A 20,632-nucleotide genomic window follows, 5' to 3' on the forward strand; every position below is an offset into this window, starting at 1 on the left:
CGTGGGAAATTTGCTGCATGGGAGTGTGAGAACAAGGAGACTGTGATGTTATGTCTACAGGTGGCTGAAGAATGTCAGAAATAGGGTTTTGACCAAATTCAGGGGGTCTTGAGGTGTAGTTTTCTGGGTCCTGCGCCCTGTGAAATGGCTGAACCCCACCATCTCACTCAGCTTTGTATTTATTAGTTTGGTTTCTCTCCAGGTTTTAGAATGGAGAATGTTCAAACAAACAAACAAAAAACACCAAAAGCACAACTGTAAATTGGTCTTCAGAGTTTCTGATCAGTTTCCTTTTTTTTTTCTTTAAATACAAACTTGTTTGTGAAACCCAGGCGTTAGTTTCGGGTCTCAGGAGTATTATCCCAGTGCACTCAGCTTTGAGTTGATTGAGGGGTGGTGTTAAAAAAAAAAAAAAACAGGCAGGCTTTCAAACTGATGGTTTCTTTGCTTCCTTCACCACCTGGCTTTAGGCAAACAAGGCTTATATTTTGCATTTGAGCTCTGACTGCTTGATGGATGGCCCTTGCTCACAGGCACCCACCTGTGCGGGTTAAATACACCCATTTCCCCCTCCTTCTAAAAGATGTGCTGAAAGGTGATGGAAACAGTATGCAGGCCCCCTAATTAAACCAGGCTTTAAAAAACAAATATGGAAGCCTGCTTGGGGTTACCTTACATCATAAGATCCCCACTTCCCTGACCCTCAAACTCCTAGACGTCACTTCCCCTTACTGGCTTTGTGACAAGGATTGGTGCCTAGACCCTGGGGAAGGAGATTAATGGACCATCATCCTGCCCTTGCCTTTGTGTCTCATGAGAAGTGGCAGAAAAGACCTGAGGAAGGCCACCTAAGGAAGACTGGTGCTTCTCTACTGGCCACTAGACTGCCTTTCCCCTCTGCTAGGAAAATCCCTGTTTGCTTTTTGGGGCTTTTTATTGGGTGAACCTTTTTCTGGAATGCTCCTTCCAGCCTCAGATATGCCAGACGCTGAAATAATCAGCTCTCACATCTCCCAGAAGCTGCCAAAACCCAAAAATCCCTTAGAGGCAACTATCACAATCAGACTTCCTGGGTTTCCACTCTGCCTCCACCCCCATCTCCATTCAGGGCTGTAGGCTTTCAAGGAGGCGCTTGGGCTGGGGCTAAGTTGAAAGGCGAGACTTGAATTTCTGCTACTAGCTGTGTTCAGTTCAGTTACTCAGTCGTGTCTAACTCTTTGCAACCCCATAGACTGTAGCACACCAGGCTTCCCTGTCCATCACCAACTCCTGGAGCTTGCTCCAACTCCTGCCGAGTGGGTGATGCCATCCAACCATCTCATCCTCTGTTGTCCCCTTCTGCCTTCAATCTTTCCCAGCATCAGGGTCTTTTCCAGTGAGTGAGTTCTTTGCATCAAGTGGCCAAAGTATTGGAGTTTCAGCTTTAGCATCAGTCCTTCCAATGAATATTCAGGACTGATTTCCTTTAGGATGGACTGGTTGGATCTCCTTTTAGTCCAAGGGACTCTTCAAGAGTCTTCTCCAACACCACAATTCAAAAGCGTCAATTCTTCAGCACTCAGCCTTCTTCAACTCTCACATCCATACATGACTACCGGAAAAACCACAGCTTTGACTGGTCTAGCTGTGTGACCTTGGGGAAATCATGTTACTTCTAATGAGCCTGTTTCCTCATCTGTAAAACTGGGGGGCGGGAGGGCAATAATACTTAAACAGAATTGTTGTGAGGATTACATTTGCATATTTGTTTCTTCACTTGGATTCTCTGGTCAACAAATGTGAGTTGAGTGCAGATTGAGTGTCAGCATCGGGCTGGATCTGGGATTACAGTCATGAGTAAAGCTGATGTGGGTTGAACATAAAGTGAGAAGGATGTAAGGAAACAGGGAAGAGTCATTAAATGGCTCATATTTCTTAAGGACAGAGTATGCATTCATTCTTTTGAACAAATGAATGAATGAATATTCACTACCTCTCACCCCTTGGTTGATTTTTCTCATCTCAAACTGTGGCCTGGGGCTAGCCTCTGATATTGATTGTAATTGTCAGGGAGAGTGGGGTCTGTTAGAACTTTCTAAAAGATGCTTGTGAGGGCTTCATGCCCAGCCAGTGGCTCTTGAGGCTGGGGTATAGTGATAAGTGTGTCTACGGATATAGGGTACTGAGTGCTTCCCTCTGAAAGCCAGCGAGGGCACAGAGGGCAGACCTCAAACCTGATTCTGGAAATGGAAGGGCAGTTATTAGACATTAAAAAAAATTTTTTTTTTGGTCTTTGGTCCATTTAAAAAAAAAATTGTGGTGTCTCTCTTCTTCTCCCTCCCCCCTCTCTCTTTTTCTCTGTTACTGATTGAAGTTTTCCTTTTATATACTTCAGCTTTTGCTTGTTACTGTTGGGAGTGTTTTAAGCCCCCTCTTTCTGTTGTATTTCCTCTTCCCTTTCCTTCCTCATATCACCCTCAATCCTCCACTCCCCCACCTCTCAAGGCCCAAGAAGATTCAGAAGGTTCTTGAGTCAGACTGCCTTCAATGGAATCAGGAATTCCTTGCCAGCTGAGAGACGTTGGCCCAGGACTTTCTAAACCTTAGATTCCCTTTCTGTTAAATGGGCGTAATAGTTCGCGTGTCATCTTGTGTATCAGGTGCCCAATGAAGGTGACACATTAAAGCCCTAGAGTATTTGGTGCCTTCTGTTTGAGACTCTCCCTCGTTTTAGCTTTGGTTCAAACGTTTCCCTGTGTGCTCTCCCACGCAGCAAACCAGCCAAACCAGTTTCCTCACTCTCCCTGTTTCTGTGTTAAAGCAAACACTGCTCTGCCAACAGCAAACAGTGACTAGACCAAAGTGCCCTTTGCTAGGAAAGGAAATGTTGCAGTATTTTCTTGCTTGCTGCTGTGCAGTGTACTGGGAGGTGGGAGGGGAGGCTGGGGTGGGCTTGCCTGTGGACCTGCCCATAAATGTTGTTCAGAATTGGGGTGGGAGGGGTCAGTGGGCAAGGAACAACTGGGTCAGGGCAGGGGCCAGAAAATGAGGATAACCTTGAACCTGGAAGCCTTTGCTTGGTTTTGAAACATATTTCATAGTACACGTGGCTTAAGGATGCCTGTCTTTTCCTCAGTTTCAAAAAATGCTGTGCCTCAGCCCCTGAGACCCCGGCTAAGCATCAGATTACCTCAAAAATCCCCTGCAGGTTCACTAAGCTACAGTCTCTGAAAGGGGCAGTTCTGACAGGGCATTTTAAAAAGCTCCCCAAAAGTCTACCTGATTCATCACCCCAGACGACTCCAGTGGCTTGATCCCGAATGTTTGATGAGTAAATACCCAGTGGCAGCCAGGGTGTGGGCATCTGTTGTCCAGGGATCCAGGGCACCCTTGATCCAGAAGGATCTTTCCGCCATGCCAGTGAAGGAGACCTCTAAGGGTGATGTGTAGAGCCCATGGGATGGAGATGGCGGAGCGCTGGGAAGTAGCCAGTACACCAACCTCTCCCCACTGTGCACCCAGTGCTGGGGGTCTTCAGGGAGATTCCAGAAATTCTCTGAGACTCCCCGCCCCCAACCAGTGGCTATTTCCATTTACTGGAGAAAGTTGTAGGTGTGGGAAAATATTCAGAGGATTGGAGCAGCAGTCAGTTATACCCCTGGATCTTGGTGAATGAGATGGTGGTCCTTTGCTGGGAAGAGAGAGGAAAGAGCAGCAAGTTGGAGAAGGAAAATTAAGTCTTGGTTAGGAGAGAGTTAGTTTCTAAAGACCCAGAAGTGGCATCATCTTGGAGGCGTTTGGGAATTTCAGGTCTGGAGTCTGAAAGAACAGCAGGCACCAGTATAAATGGGAATTTGTATAGGGCAGTGCTCCTTTTCCCTTAATCCCGTGTCAGTAGGTGCAGAGATGTTACAGGGACCCCACACACTGGAGGAGAACGTGATGGAAGGGCTGTGCTGAGGGTATTTATCTGGAGGCGGCCAACAAATAAAAATACAAGTATTTGTTTCTAACCAGTATTAGGAGCGGGACCTGCAAAAGTGGGGTCCTCACAGACCCGACAGCTGAGCTAATCCTCCCGGTGGCCCAAGGCAGGAAGTGTTGTTATCTCCTTGACTCAGAAGTTGGACAGCTTGTCGGCTCACCCAGCCAGGTAGTGGCAGGGATGGACTTTTATCTTCTGAAACCTGTGCCCTTTCCCACGCCCCTCGACCGCCCTGTCGCCACACTGCATCTCCAGTGAAACTGACTCACCTTAAAAAAAAAAAGCGTTTTTTTTTTTTTTTTTTTTTGATTGCCCTGGGTCTGTGCTGCTGTGTGCGGGGTTTCTCTAGTTTCAGAAAGTGGTGGCTGCTTTTCGTTGTGGTGCTCAGGCTTCTTGCGGTGACTGCTCTTGTTGAGCTTGGGCTCTAGGTGCATGGGCTCTGGTAGCTTCAGCTTTCTAGTAGTTCACTAGTAGAAACTAGTAGTTTTCTAGTAGTTTCACAGTTCTAGTAGTTTCGAACCTGCATGGCAAGAGGGACTCTTAACCACTGGACCACCAGGGAAGCCTGCTAATTCACCTTTTTGAGGCGAATTCCTTCTCCCCTTTGAAAAACAGGTGTTCACACCTTTTGCATTTCACTACTTTTAGTTGTGATGCTAGAATTCAGCCTGTTTTTTTGAGGACCTCTTTTGTCTTTCACCTCTGAGCCATTTTCAGCCTCTGTCCCTTTTGACTTTCATTCAGAAAAATGCTAGGTGAACAGCACTTTTTTTCCCTTTCTGTCTTTTCGACTTTCTGGGTCTCTGAAAGTGCAATTATACTGGCATTCCAGGCGGGTTGGGAGGGAAAGTGTCCTAAACAAACTCATGTTCTAACCTGGGACCAACTCAAGGTGTGAGAGCCAGGCAGAGGTCTGGGTGTGGATCTGTCCACACCAGGAAGAGGGAACACGTGCCTGGGTCCCTGTGAGCTCAGGTGTCACTGCTGGGACCACCTGGGACCCACCTGAAGAGTTGAACCTGTTCCCCCTGAGGAAAACCATAAATGGTGGCCAGCCCAGGATCCTGTGGGATAATTGGCCAAGGTCTAGATAATCATTAGTGGGCTTTGTAATTAGAGGAGCATGTAACAGGCCGAAAGCCCTTCAGATTTACGATACCTGGGCAAGTTGAAGGCTAAGAGGAACACCTGTTTCTGTGGTTTGGCACTCAGACACACCGATGCACCTCCTCTGTTCCCAGGAGAGTTTTCCCAAAAGCCTTTTTTTTTCCCCCAGCGTCTTCACATCAATGTTGCAGCAGCCTCCCCTCTGGTTTCCCTGCTTCCTCTGCCCCTCCCACAACACAGTCTTATCTCTCTTTTTTTCCCCCAACACAATCTTTTCTCCACTCAGCAGTCAGAGTGATGGCTTTTAAAATTTCAGTTAGAGACCATCACTCCTATTCAATATCTGCCAATAGTTTCCCATTTTACACAGGGTGAAAACCAGTCTTTTCTCAAACTTACAAGCCTTCCACAATCTGCCTCCCTTACCCCCCCGCCCCGCCCTACCCCTTACCTCTTGCCCTAACTGTATTTAGAACACATCAGGCACACTTATGCCTCAGGGCCTTTGCACTGTCTATCATCAACAGTCGTTTCCCCCTGCCAACTGCATGGCTCACTCCTTTATGTCTTCAAGTCTCTGCTGAAATGTAACCCTCTCCATGAGGCCTTTCTTGAACCCCGTGTTTGAGGCGGTAACCCTTTCCCCCTTCTTTGCTTCATTTTCCTCTGTATTGCTTTTCACCATCTAACGAATATTTCACTTATTTCTCCTGTCTACCGTCAGTCTCCTCCCATTAGAACAAGAGCTCCCTGAGGCCAGGGGCTTTTTGTCTTGTTGAGTTCACAAGCTGTATTGGTATTGCCCCTGGAATTGTTCCTGACACATATTTGGTGTCAGTAACTATTTGTTGAATGAATGAATGAGGTTTCAGAGTGTACATATAGGTCTGTACATATCTTTTGCTTTTAGAAGTTATTCCACTGTGGTGCCTTTTTCCAAACAAATTGAGATACAATTGACATATATTAGTTTCAGGTATTATTGTGCTTTTTATTTTAAAGAAAAGAGGAAATTTTCTCAGTATCAGTCACAGAAGGGACACGAGGAGAAGAGGATGTTCTCAGGGCCTGTGTCTCCACTTGGCACTCCCCAGTTTCTCTGAGCCCTGCACATCCCTGGTGTAACCTTACCTCATTGTCTTGTCACAAAACAGCTTGCAGACTAGAGTGGAAAGGTCAGATGAGCCATTTCTTCCCCACACTTCTTGGTGTAAAGAAGCACCTGATCAAAATCTAAACAAGAGATCTGAGCCCGCCAGAGCCATCTGTTTGGCTTCCTATTGTCTGAGTGACACCTTCCTTGAGCAGGGCTTCCAGATACACCCAACACCTTCCCAGGTATCCTTCAGGCCCATTAATTCTTCAAGACTCAGTTTCCGTTCTTCCAGTTCTTGGCAATGCACAGGAGCCTGGAGGGAGCTGGTAGAGAACTGGAAGATGGAAAAAACTCAAAGACAATAATCCTTTCTTCTTATGACATAAAACTTGTTATCATAACACTGTACGGGTAGTATGTGCTCTTCCCCAATGCTGTCTCTCCCTTACACCTCACAAAGCCAGTGGTAAGTGACAGACCCTGAGCGGCTGCAGTTCACACAGACCAGAAGTGGGAGAGCCTGGCTGCTTGTTCAGTGGCTATTGGACTCCAAAGTCCACACTCTTCACAGCAGAAAAAGCCAACTAAGCAGATGGTCTGTGAGCAGCCAAGTGAAAGCGATGGATAGTTTCTGCTCTGAATGACTCGGAGCAACATCCCTTGGGATGACTGAGGCATTCCTTTGTCCATGGAACAAGTTCACGCTGGACACTTACCTAGCACTGTGCTACACATTGGGGATCTTGTTGTTCAGTTGCTCAGTTGTGTCCTGTTCTTGGGGATCTCGCAGAGGACAAAAGACAATCCCTGTCCTCCTGGATTTCCTTCCCTTCTCATTGGAGGAGACTGGGGGAGGCAGTTGGATCTTGATCTATGGAAGGGAAAGAAAATACTGCAGGAAGGGTGATAAGAATTGGGTGTGCTGGGGTGGGGGGATTTGAGGGAGGTCTTCACTAAGAAGAAAGACATTAGTGTAAAGACCTGAAGAAGTGAGACGCTGAATATGTAATTAGAATTGGGCTGTTTCTTGAGTAAGCGGGACTTTCCACATTCTTTCTTTTTCTTTTGGCTGGGCAGCATGAGAGAACTTCAGATCAGATCAGTCGCTCAGTCGTGTCCGACTCTTTGCGACCCCATGAATCGCAGCACGCCAGGCCTCCCTGTCCATCACCAACTCCCAGAGTTCACTCAGACTCACGTCCATCGAGTCAGTGATGCCACCCAGCCATCTCATCCTCTGTCGTCCCCTTCTCCTCCTGCCCCCAATCCCTCCCAGCATCAGAGTCTTTTCCAATGAGTCAACTCTTTGCATGAGGTGGCCAAAGTACTGGAGTTTCAGCTTTAGCATCATTCCTTCCAAAGAAATCCCAGGGCTGATCTCCTTCAGAATGGACTGGTTGGATCTCCTTGCAGTCCAAGGGACTCTCCAGAGTCTTCTCCAACACCACAGTTCAAAAGCATCAATTCTTCGGTGCTCAGCCTTCTTCACAGTCCAACTCTCACATCCATACATGACCACTGAAAAAACCATAGCCTTGACTAGACAAACCTTTGTTGGCAAAGTAATGTCTCTGCTTTGAGAGAACTTAGTTCCCTGAATAAAACCCTCACCCCTTGCAGTGGAAACGGGGAATCAATCACTGGACCACAAGGAAAGTCCCTCCCCACATTCTTTAAGGCCACATTGGTGCCAGGTAATGACCATACTCCGCGCAGGCATTTTTCTAGAAGAATAATCCTGAGAACTAATTGTCACAAAAACCAGGATCCAGTTCTTCCATGCTACCCAACCCCCTTCCCATGTTGGTGTGTGGCCCGAGAGGATTGCGGCTCCACATAGTTTCTTCCTCGTGGCAGAGGGGGCCGGGGGAGGGTCACATGTCTACCAGGGTCCCAGGACCTGACAGTTAGAATGAAGCCTGGTTTCATACGAGGTTTTTCAGACAGCAGACTTCCTCCCCCACAAATTCTTCATCACAACTGTGTGGGAGTCTTTGAAAAGGGAATGAGTTGACCAACTTGTTTGTGGAAAAGCTGTGGCTTTTCCATAGAGAACGTCACCCCTTGAGTCAGCTTGGTCTAAGAACCTGAGCCCTATTGACAGCTGGGGCAGGGCCCTGAATCACGGCCATCGAGAGGCCTCTCCCGGTGAGGTTATTGTATCAGAGATTGAATCAACTCCCTGACATCACCTCTCATGGTCACAGGTACTCTTGGTGCTGGCTCTTACTCATAAATCCTGGGAGATACTGGCCCTAGATCTCTGCATTCTTAACAAGGAGCCTGCGGCCTTGCGGGAATGACTGGGTTCAGCAGCTGCTGGGGAGGGTCATGTGGTTGATTTCATTCCCACCCCACCTCCTGGGCTTGTCATCATGACTAAACTTTATAGAGAAATGAGAATTTGTGGGTGTGCTTCCTGTACCTTTTGCCTTCTCAAGTCTGCCTTTCTAAAGAAATGCTCATTTGTGCCTTGCAGATGGATATTTCAGAGCTTCTCAGAGTCTTTGGTTTTGAAACTTCTGTGTAAATTGTGCTGATTTTTCTTTGGACTTTGGAATTCAGTTATGGTTTCTTTTCTTTTCTTTTATCTCCCCTCTGCTAATCTTCTCGCCTAAGCCATGGGAGTACTTAAGACTTTGGGAATTAAATACCTGGAGAGGCTGTTCAGCTTAGAAAACTTACATCACTTAGCAGGTGTGAGGCTTGACTCTTAGTTTCAACAGAGATTTGATATCAAGGTTGTGGCTTTCATCTTCAGCATTTATTTCTCTCTTAACCTGTGAAATGAAGGAGTCAGCCTCTCTGAGCCTCCGAGAGTGAAGATGAATTGGGGAGGGTGGAATGAGAAACAGGTTTGCCTGGGTTCAAATCCTAATTCAACTCTTGCCTTGTGTCCTTGGCAAGTTACTTAACCTTTTTGTGCCTCAGTTCCCTCTCCTGTAAAAAGGGGATAAAATTGTAGTTCCCACCTCACAGGGCTGCTATGAAGATTCAATGAGTTAACGGACATAAAGTGCTTTCAGTGCCTGGCACACAGCAAACACTCTTTTAACTACTGAGTTTTTATTATTAGATGTTTCCACTTTAGACTTGTGTCAAGGGGGTTAAAAAAAAAAAAAAATGTAAAGCGCGAAGGAGCCAGATAGAAGAACTGAGGATGAGGAGAGCTGCATCGCCTTGTCACTTGGCTTCCTGACCTCCCCAGATCTAAGACACTCTTGACCCAGTGCCTGTTCAAGGGCTAGTTGTCTATCTATAGTTCTTGATCCCTTGGAGATAACCAGGGATGTATTATTTATGGTTGGAAAGATAAGGGGTCTGAGATGGAGTGTGGATGTAGTAAGACCACCGTGCAGTTAGTTGTTGGTGCTGGGCACTCAATACATGGGGCTCATTATTCTATTTTCTCTACTTTGGAATATGTTTTAAATTCTCCACTGTAAAGCTTAAACCATTCAAGGAAAACCTAAATAATCTGTAAGAGAAAATTCAAACACCGCCCCCCGCCCCTTCTCAAGTGGCTGACATTAGCGATTTGGCGTGCATCCTCCCAGACATTTTTCTAATCACTTACAGGACATATGTGCCTGTATTTGTGGGTTTTTAAAAAACTGAAGTTTTCTGCAAATGGCAATGTAAGATGTGACCATCAGTGTATGGAGTTTTTTCCTCTCATTCTAACCTCAGGAAGGTGTTTTTAGATCACAGAAGCCAACCAAGTCCCCTCAGTACAGTGTTTGAGTGCCTACTGTGTGCTCTGTGTTAGTCACAAAGTTTCTCCTGTCCCTGGGGGTTTGGAGGCAGGCAATGAGAGAGAGCTGTGGAAATGAGGTGAAGAGCATCAAAATGCTGAGATGCCAAGTTATCAGACAATGGGTGCATTCACAACTCAGGTAGGGGAAGACCTGTGTGGGCTGGAGCAGCTGGCGGAGCTTCTGCAGGGGGAGGCGGGTCTGGGGTGTTGGGTGGCATGTGAGCAGGAAGGCGAGGGGGGAGGAGGCAGTGGGATGTCTGTTGTTGGCCAAGGGAGGGGGGGTGCCTTTAGCCTAGGTGGAGGGGAGGGACCTCTCATGCAGACTCTGGGGGCCAGGAATATGACACAGGGGATGTTTGGGTGATGACTCAGGTAGCCAAGGTAAAACTGAGCTTCCTGTCCTGGAGCCCCACCAGGAGGGTCGGGGGCTATCAGGACCACCCTGTCCCCCATGGCTTTTCTGGCCTGGCCTCTGGCTGACAAAGGCCATAAAAGGACTATATCACAAGGCTGCTGCTGGCTGCCTGGGTGGGGCCCTGTGGGCAGAGACCTGGGCAGGCTGGGTGAACCCGGGGAACAGGAGCAGCAGGTTCTCCTCCCTCTGTCTGCCCTGGGGCCACTGGACTGACTCAGTCCCAGGCTCCTCTGAGGCCATCTAGAGTGGCCTCAGATAACCAGAAATGAGCCCCACCATCCGTGTGGCCCTCAGGCCAGCATGGTCTACCTGTCTGTCCCTCAGCCACTCCAAATGCTTATCCGAAATCCACTACTGTCCCCAACTTTGCTTCCCTTCTCAACAAATGACAACACCTGTTCATCATTCATTCAAATGGCACACCAGTTCTATTCATTCATTCATGTCGTTCATTCATTCGTTGAATAAATAATGGTAGTTCTTATGTGCTAAGCACTGATCTAGGACTGAGGGCACAGCAGAGAACCAGAAACATAGGAATCTCTTTCTGTGTGGAGTTTATATTCTAGTGCATTGATGGGAACAGGCAAGAGACATAATAAATATGTGAAATGTTTAGGGTGTTTAAGAATGAGTGAGCGGTTGCTGAGAAGTGGTGGGTGGTCTGAGAAGAGCCTCATGGAAGGGGTGCTTTGAGCAAAGATCTAGAGACGTGAGGGATCAGGATATGTGGGTAAGTGTGTTCCAGACCCTGGGAGTGGCAAGTGGAGGCCTGGGGCAGAGCAGGAGAGTCCAGAGCCCTGAGAGTGAGGATTCCAGGGATCGGGGCAGGGGTGATGGGAGGGGGCCTTGTGTCTCTCCACTGCAGTCCAGATCCAGTCCCCATATCCTGCCAGCTCTGTCTTCTCACTGCCGTGCCCCACCCCCCGCCCCCCCCAAGCTCTATTCTGGGCCCTGGGATAGTCCTTAGGGAGGACTAGGCTGGTGGTTGTAGCTTGGACATTGCCCTCTGACCGCCCAGGCTCTGGAGGTGAGCTCCGAGGAGGCCTGGGGCCTCTCCCAGGCTTCTCATTGATGGGGCCCATGGGTCCTTCCCCAGGGTATCTGGATTCTCCACGCCTCTACCGGCACACTTTTCCTATGCTCCCTGCCCGAGTAACTCCTCTCTCAGGGCCAGCTCAGTGGTTACTTCCTCCAGGAAGCCATCCCTGATCTTCTTCTCTCAAGGCGTGAGTCAGGACATGCCCCTGTCTCCCCAACACCTTCTCAGGTTCAGATCCCCTGGGTTCTCCTTCCTCCCCACCCACCAGGCTGTGTGCCTTGAGACGTGTCCTCAGCATGGCGCCTAGAATGTAGTTGACAATAAGTAGTCCTCTGAGGGGCCCATTTGCTGTGGAGAATGAGGGTGTAGGGTCCCTGGGGATGGGGTAGTGAATTATAATGTGGATGAGGAAGCCAGATTCCTAGGTCTCTGATCTTTTCCATTGGATTTTGATCTTCCTCTTCTGAAAAACAAACTAAAAAACCCCACTTTCAGCTGAGCTTAGATGCAATCCCTGTGGTCATCCTTTTAAACAATAATGGAATTTTAAAAAGTTTCATCCTCCCTCCGTGGCTGTTTGCTTCCTAAAGATAAATCAGTTGTTAAAAGCAGCTCAATTCAAAGTGTTCAATTCCTGCTTTTTACATGGAAGGGAAGTTAGGGTGATCTGATCGCTACTGCTTTTTTGAATGTTTGCTTAGCATCAGCCAGGGACTGGACCCAAAACTTCAACTCAAGTTTGCAATCTGCTGTGCCTGCCCTGTGCTGGGCATTCAGACCAGGCCTTGGGAAGACACAGGTCACAGGTGAAAAATCCGCCCACTGTGCAGATTGTCCATTCTAGAAGTGAAGGAGGAGGGACAACAAACAGTAAGTAGAGTGTCAGAAGGTGGTTGTACACACCTGGAAAGCCTGAGTGAGCAGGGTGGGTGGGAGAGGAGTCTTGATGGGGGGGTTGCACCTGTAATTTTGCTGTGGGTCCCAGGCCCCTTCCATTGTACAACTCAGAGGTGGGGGTGAGAGAAGGAACAGCGGGCATTACTTGGGGTGTCTGGGCAGTTGAGGAAGTGGCTGGGAGGGTGAGGGAAATGGAGGAGGGCAGACGGAACTGGAAGAGGGTTGTGGGTGTCTGTGTGGGAGGGGCTCAGGGGGACTGGGAATAGGTGGGCGGGGGAGGGGTGGGCTGATGTGGTCATTCAAGGCAGGTGTCTCTCGCTCCCCTTCCCCACTCCTTGGAATGTGGTCACCCAGGCTCTGCCGTTTGAAATGCTGATGCACTAATTAACAATTGTTTACAGGCTTTCAGCCTGAAAGTGTTAAACCCTTTACTCTGGGAAACAGGTCTCAGTCTTTACCTGCTTCAGAACCACCTGTGGAACTAATTAAAAATACAGGCTGCTGGGTCTCACCCCCTCAGAGTTGCCAGTTTATAAATCTGGGTGGGATCTAGGAATCTGCATTTTTAAATAAGCTCCACTCTGTGCTTGCTTTAGAGGTCCCAGGATGGCACTTTAGACCTGGACTAGAGTCAGGCTCTGTAGGAAGACTTAGAGGTATAGACTCAGTGGGTCCTTCCCTCCAGAGATGGAGTCAAGAGGGCTAAGGGGACTTGAGGGGATTTTTTTTCCCCCTTTAAAACACTCTCCAAATGATTCTTGGTGGTGGTGGTGAAGGGACCAGGGTCTATGAACCTACCCAAAGCTGTAGACAAGATGAGTGTGTGTGCATGCAGTTTTTGGCTCAGAGGATCCATAGCTTTTATCATATTCTGAGGCACTCAAGTTTCCCCAAAATAGGTGGTCAAGCCTTGGCTGTCTGTGGAATAATCAATCTGGAGTGGGAACCAGTTCCAGGTCCATTGAGGCAGGGGTGAAGGGAAGTTAAGGTTGAGGGCTACAAACTCCCCAAGTGTTCTTGGAGAAGCAAATAGGAACAAAATATGTAAGACGTCTGACAAACAGCAAAAACGTTGGAGGAAGAATTTCAGTGTATTTGGAGAGGAGAGCTTGGATGGCCAAGGGGCTCCTCCCTCCTTATCATCTGTTCATCCAGCCATCCTGCCATCCAACCATATTCATTCTTCCATTCGGATAGTCACTGGGCATCTGCTTTATCCAAGATCTTAGCCATCCAGGCTGCGGGAGCAGGGAGGGCAGCCTGGATAGCTCAGGCTGCTGGATGACTTGACAAGTTAACTTATATAGTTTTGGATCAAGGTGTCACTTATGAGCCTACAAACACAGCTCCTTAATTTATGAGTCACCCAGCCCAATATTAAAATGCCTCACAAGCCCTGCTGCTATCCTGGCAAAGCCTGCATGAAACTCAAGTGGAGCAGAAAACAGATCCACACGGAGATAAGGCAGCTGAAGTTTCAGGTTTAGGTCGGGCCAAAAAATAGTTTTAGGGACTTTCCTTACTGTGGACAGGGAGTAAGGTTGCTTTTCTATTTTTTTGGTGGGGGGAGGAAGGAGTGGTTTATGATTAATACGTGTGGAATTTGATAACAGATCCGGAGACTATGTAAGATGTTTCAGATATTTTTATTTTGGAGAGCGCAATTGATCATGAACCCCAGGACTATTGGGTTGCCTTTGCTTACTATTGAACAGGCTTTCCCTAAAACATGTGATTCATTTCCTTTTCTGTCTTTCTTTTTTTAATAAGTAAGATTTTACGGAATGAACTTTTTGACCAGCCCAATATTTCTGGACATGTCATGACTTTTAGATATTGAACACTTTTTAAAGATTGATTTTTCTCTCATGGGAAAGTCCCCTGTTGTAATTGGATCTGGTTTTTCCTTATATCCTGTGCCTTTTCTCAGCTAATCTACCTCAATGTCTGAATCACATAATTAAAGGATATTATAAAGAACCCTTCAGTTCTTGATACAAACTTGGTATTATGTATTTTTCATATCAACTCTATTATAATTATTCCCATTTGGTGGATGAGCAGACTGATGATCTACAAAATGGGACTACAGAGTGTCAGGCATTCACTGGGCAGTCAGAAATAGTACTGATTTTTACTATTATTGATAATTGTAAAATATAATATTTTTATTATTAGAATTGATAGAGCTCTTACTATTTTCTGAGCAGTGCCCTGAACCTTTACAGAGCATTATATAATTCTCCCCACCACTCTTGAGGAAGTAGTAGGTTCTAGACTCCATTTGTGGATGAGGAAATGAGGCTCAGTGAGGTTCATTTAGCTTGGGGTCCACCGAGACACAGAGATCTGCTACTTAGAAGGCCTTAAGTCTCAGCTGGTAAAGAATCCACCTGCAATGCAGGACACCCTGGTTCAATTCCTGGGTCAGGAAGATCCACTGGAGAAGGGATAGGTTACCGACTCCAGGATTCTGGCCTGGAGAATTCCATGGACTGCATAGTCCATGGGATCACAAAGAGTCGGACACGACTGAGTGACTTTAACTTTTCAAGAAAGTCTTATCCTCTTCATGAGAGAAGCTGGTGAACTGGATCATCTCTTTTCCATTTTAGGCAATGGTCAATGATGGTCAAGTTAGGATCCCCTAGAGAAGGGGGGGTTCTCTTTCCCACGGTGCTAAATCTTCCTGAAACAATTCCTTTTTCAAGACTACTTTTTCTGCTTTAGAAGAATCATTTTATTATCATTTTTTAATTTTTTGACCATGCCAAGGCTTGCAGGATCTTTTTTTTTTTTTTTTTTAATATTTATTTGGCTGTTTTGGGTCTTAGTTGCACATGCTGGATCTTTAGTTGAGGCATGTGGGATCTAGTTCCGTGACCAGGAATCGAACCCAGGCCCCCTACATTGGGAGCACAAAGTCTAAGCCTTCGGGCCACTAGGGAAGTCCCCTTGCAGGATCTTAATTCCCTGAACAGGAATTGAATCCCAGCCCTTGGCAGTGAAAGCTCAGCCCTAACTACTGGGCTGTCAGGGAATTAATTACCTTTCAAGACTTCTTTAAGAACCTCTGGCCTGTGTTGGTCTCTTTCTTTACTTTGTTCATTCTCACCTCATTCCAATGAAGAATCATAAAGATGTGGGACAGGTACCTAGGTATATAATGCATGTGTCTCAGATAGGAATCAGAAATGGATTAAGGAAAAATAAAGATGAAAGTGAGGAGAGTTGAGTAGCCAGATGCTTGCCACAGAGCCTCTGTCCCAGCTAAAACCAGACCACTAATTTGACTCTGAGCTTGCTACCAGTCAAAACAGAGCGAAATAAGATTAGTTGCATGATTGGGTTTCTGTGCATTAAGCACAAATCAGTGCTTTAGCTGGGAATCTGGCTGTTCCAAAGACCTTGAGCCTGCCTGAAATCCTGGCAGTACCTCTTATTCCCTTATCTTCCCTGTACCTCTTATATTGTGGTTGTCTTCATTATACAACTAGTATGCATTTGCTGTGGGGAAACATTAGACAATGTAGATAGCTAAGAAGGGAAAAAGTGTACATAGCATCACTACCTAGATAACACTGCAGGAAACATTTTGGAGAAAGTTTCTGTTACTCGACCTTGTAGGTGGTGATATCATATAAATGCCTATTAAAGCAGTAATATGTAATGGTGGAGACTTTACTAAGGGTATCATTCCCCAGCACTCTGCTGCCTCCAGCCACGGTGCCTGCTGTTTCCTGAGTCTGGGACACCCCTCCTTCCCCCAGGTATCCCTGGGGCTCTCTTCCTACTTCGTTCAGGTCATTCAGGTCTCTGTTCCAGGTTCACCCTCACCAGAGCCCGTCTTATGTAATAGTGCACGTCATATCCTATCGCTGTGCCGCCTTTCCCTGTGTGTGTGTTTTCCCTTGTGGTCTTGGTTACTGTTCAACTTAAATATTGTCCATCATTTCCTGGTCTCCTTTTCTTAGTATGTAAGTCCCTTAAAGATGAGACTTAATCCGGTGTTTTGGTTTTTTTTTTAATTAATTAATTAGGCTGCATCCGGTCTTCCTGTGGCACACAAGATCTTTCAGTTGCAGCATTCTAACTTACAGTTGTGGCATGTGGGATCTAATTCCCCAGCCAGGGATCGGACCCAGGCCCCCTGCATTGGGAGTGCAAAGTCTTAGCCACTGGCCCACCAGGGAGGTCCTGAGACTTAGTCTGTTTTATCCTTTGTTGTACTTCTAAGGCTCAGAATACTACCACACACTTAGTGGTGGTGGTGCTTTAGTCACTTGGTCGTTTCTGACTCTTGCAACTCCATGGACTAGCCCGCCAGGCTCCTCTGTCTGTGGGATTTTTCAGGCAAGAATACTGGGACTGGGTTGCCATTTCCTTCTCCAGGGGATTCCTGACCCAGGGATCGAACCTGGGTCTCCTGCATTGCAGGCAGCTTCTTTACTGACTGAGCTACCAGGGAAGTCCACATAGTAGGTCTTATATATCTCTCATTTCTGTATTTACTACAGATATGATCTCTATCAGTAACTACAGATAAAGGCCTATGTAAGTGTTTTGTAGACAGAGATGTGTGTACCTGTGGGTGATTCCAAACCATGATCTTGCTATGCTGTACCTACTGAACAGCTGTTGGCTGCTTCTGGGTTCCTGTCAGGAGTCTTTTGTGCACCTGGCTTTTTTAGGTAATAGTCCATCTTGGAGACCTTTCCTCCCAATCAGTTCCATGTCCTATCTTCATCACTATTTGGTTTTCTTCACCTCTGCCCAAGAATCACAGTTTCAGAGGTGGAAAGGCTCTTGGGAGCAGAGTGGTCCAGCCCTTTCTCTGGCCTAGATGGTCGAGCTTCCCACCTGCTGGCCTGAGAGCCTTGCCTGCCACCACCAGGTGTATGCCCCAGGGCAGCACTGCCTCTGCCGCCTCCTTTACAAAGGGCCTGCTTCCCCTGACATCACTCCTGGCTAGGCCCCTTCTCACCGCATCCTTCCCATGGGGCTTGAGGTCAGGGCTTGGGTCTCTTTTTATCCCCTCTCCCCCCACCACCCCATGCATAGAATCCAGCCCTCTACTATTTATGGGTAAATAACTATCTCCACACCCGCCTCAGTCAGTCCATGTGTATTCAGGGCCTGTGTGTGCCAGGTACTGGTCCAGGTACACAGCTACTGCAGAGGGGACACACCAGGCCTCTGCCTTTAGGAAGTTCAGTTCTAGTGTCTAAGTAGACATTAGCATGTAAATAAATAGGATTTCAGGGAGTGGGTTTCCATAGCCAATTTTCATCTATCTATGGAGAAATAAAGTGGAAAAATGGGGAAGGGAGAAACTGGGTGTGGAGGGGTCCTCTGTAGCTGAGTGGGGCAGGCAAGTGGCCACAGGGAAGTGTGCGTGGTTTGTAATGTCGGGAAGGAGGACCCTGTGAAAAGAACTGTAGGAAGAGAATCCCCAGAAAAGGAAGCCCCAAGGACCAAGCTTCTTAGGCCAGAGGGCTCAGTGTGAGCTGGAAGAGGCGAGGGCCTGGTGCACACGATGGGGTCACAGGTGACCGACGACACTGGAGGGGCAGGAGGAGGCCAAAGCTTGTCTCTGGTCTGGGCTGTCTCTTCTGAAGGGCAGAGGAATGTCTCTGCATCAGTTTTCACCCAGATGAAGTGCCGCGAACCAGTCCATGCGGCTGATGCATGCTTCTGGCTAATTAGGGAACCTTTGCCCTCAGCTGGAGGAGGCTCTCTGTTTCTTTTGGAAATTACCATCTGGAGACCAAACCATTAAGTTTGTTCAGTGAACATGGCTTAGCTGAGTGTGGGCTCCATGTCAGAAGGGATTTAGGGTTGGATGGCTGGTAGAAATGAGTTCCTGCCCACAGTGTCCTGCCTTTTCAATTCCAGCCAAATCAGACCTCCCCTTGCTGCTTGTTCATTCGTACAGTTTCCTGCGCCAACTCTGTTTCTGGTAGCCTCTAATTTTTTTTTTTCCCCTAGTTCTAAAGTAGTAGCTAGTGTGCATTGAACTTTCCTGTTGGGTCTGTCACTATGCTAAGGACTTGACCTCTCACCCCTTTAGGAAATAGGAACCATCAATCTCTCTGCTGTACTTGGGAGAGTGGGAGGCAGGAGGTGACCTTACGGGTCTGAGGTGGCATAGTTGATAAGGGTAAAATTCAGATTGAACTCAGGTCATATGACCTCTCACCTGGGCTCTTAACCACTTAATACTCTACCAGGGCCCTGAATTAAGTACTCAGAGTCTAGGCTCCTTGTCTCAAAATTGGCCCTGTATAGCCCTGTGGTCAACAGTCCTGGACTCTTTGCACAAAAGAGACACACAGTCACAACTCTTATCCTCAGGCCAGTTGTGAAGGTCAGGGCTCCATCAGCTCTTTGAAGCCCCAGCTCAAATTTGCAGTTTGACAACTGCTGCCCCTCCCAACCTCTTGGGAGAGAAGGATAAACCTCTTTAATTAATCCACTAAAATTAGTGAGCCACAGACCTTTCAAGGAAAGGTTTACTGAGCACGTTTTATACACCAGGCTCTTGTCTGCATTCAGAGCAAGAGACCAGCGTTGACTAAGTGCTTACAGCATGCCCAGCACTGGGCTAACCTCTGCCTGTGTAAGTCTGTATACACCTCACCAGGCTCTGGGAGGTAGAAACCCCAGTCAGCTCTGCGGTAAGGTGACGGAGGCCTTCCTAATCACCACGCTTTGCAGAACTGCCCAATAAAAACCAAGGTTTATGGGGAAATAAATGGCTAGGGGCATGACACTCAGAAACTTCGTTGTGATACTTGAAAACCAGTTTGCTTATGGGAGTAACTCTGAAGGGCTGTAGCCTGTAAGTTACTGTGGAAGGTGGATAGTCTGGAAGGAAGTGGAAAGTTGTAACCCCAGATGGAATGGGTGTGGCACATACCACGCTAGGAACTGAGAGATTCGTGTTTTGTTCATTCCTACACTTGTGCTGAGTATACTTTTCCACGTTCACCTAGTGCTTCTCTCAGACAAAATCACACAACATGAACAAATTTGAAACTTTGAGTTATGCTCAAATTGTTCCCTATCATTCATGCTGAGAAAAACATCTGATTTTCAAAACCAGCATTAGAGAATAACTGACTGTTAGTGAGTTCTTTTTTGCAGTGAGGTAAACTGAGTTTTGGCAAATTAAAGTGACTGGCCACAGGGTTATGTATCTGAGAGGTGGCAGGGCTGGGACTTACACTGTGGTCCATCATACCCTTTAACCTCTGTGCCACAGGGCTCTCCCATTCGCATTCCCGGGAAGCAAGTCGTATGGACAGGGTTGGTCAGGAGGAGAGATTCTGGAACCCCAAGGAGAGCATGGTCCGTGATGAATGGCCAGTAGTTGAGATGATGCAGAAGTGAAGTTTTGAAATGTTTAATGATGACCCATGCAGCACGGACCCTTTGATCAAAGGGAACGCCTGCAGTTTGGTAGTCAAGCAGGTGCCAGGGTCCTGAGCATCAGCTGGAGGATAGGGGCAGCCCACTACCTGGGGATGGGGGCAACCCCCAGGAGGCTCAGGGCAGAGGCTCTTCACCAACTGAAAGGGGGCTCTTTCAATATTTGGACCATCTGTGTCAGTGAAAACTAGCCGAATATCGGTCAGTCCTGAATACATTTTCAGTTAATTTGGTTAATTCCCACCCCCAGAACTTTTAATTATTAAAAACATTAAAAATACATAAAAGTTGAGAGAAAGTACCGCAAACACCCGAATACCCTCATTTTATAACCAATACTATCTTGTTGGCTCTATCTGTGCGAATGGTTGCTTTGTGAGCCACTTGAAAGTATATTACAAACATTTCACCACTAAATACTTCAGCCTGCATTGTCCAAGAGTAAGGGTGCTCTCATTTTGAACCATTATCACAGCAAAGAAAATTTACAATATCATCTAGCCATCTGCCCCAGATTCAAATATCCCCAAGAATCTCAAGAATGTCTCTTATTTATTATCGACTCTTACACTCTAGCCATTTAAAGCACTGGCTTCAGTGATCATAGCCCCCCCCCGTGTACACAGCAGGCAGTGAGAGAAGAAAGATGGCTTCTTGCCTTCCGACCAGAGCCTTCTAGCCTCCTTTGATTCCCCCACTTTTGGGCAGAACTTGAAGCATCTGTTGGACGCTAGGAGGGGCGGGTTGGAAGTTTCTGTTTTGTGTTTATAAGCACACGAGTTTCATGTAAGCTCTACCCATGTACACACAGCCGTATATGGAATTCAAATTTGTAATTTTAATTTTACAAACTTGTAATTTGTAATTTTAAAAGACCTACTATATTTCCCTCCCCTGTAATATAGCTTAGCTGGCATTTCCAG

The 20,632-nt window shown here is 47.0% G+C and overlaps 1 protein-coding gene across 2 annotated transcripts in view; it reads left to right on the forward strand.

Moving 5' to 3' along the window:
* CDH1 (cadherin 1) overlaps nt 1-20,632 on the forward strand; it is a 73,818-nt gene that overhangs the window by 3,757 nt on the left and 49,429 nt on the right. The window contains exon 1 of one of the 2 annotated variants that reach the window (XM_055554261.1): nt 12,088-12,251. The exons of the other annotated variant lie outside the window; for it this stretch is intronic. Coding sequence (XP_055410236.1) covers nt 12,251 — 1 coding nt within the window. The 5' untranslated portion in view covers nt 12,088-12,250. Of the gene's footprint in view, nt 1-12,087; nt 12,252-20,632 lie in introns of those variants that run through there. 2 annotated transcript variants of the gene reach the window in all.

The sequence above is a fragment of the Bubalus kerabau genome, chromosome 17 (genome assembly GCF_029407905.1).
Source record: "Bubalus kerabau isolate K-KA32 ecotype Philippines breed swamp buffalo chromosome 17, PCC_UOA_SB_1v2, whole genome shotgun sequence".
Classification (NCBI taxonomy): Eukaryota; Metazoa; Chordata; class Mammalia; order Artiodactyla; family Bovidae; genus Bubalus; species Bubalus kerabau.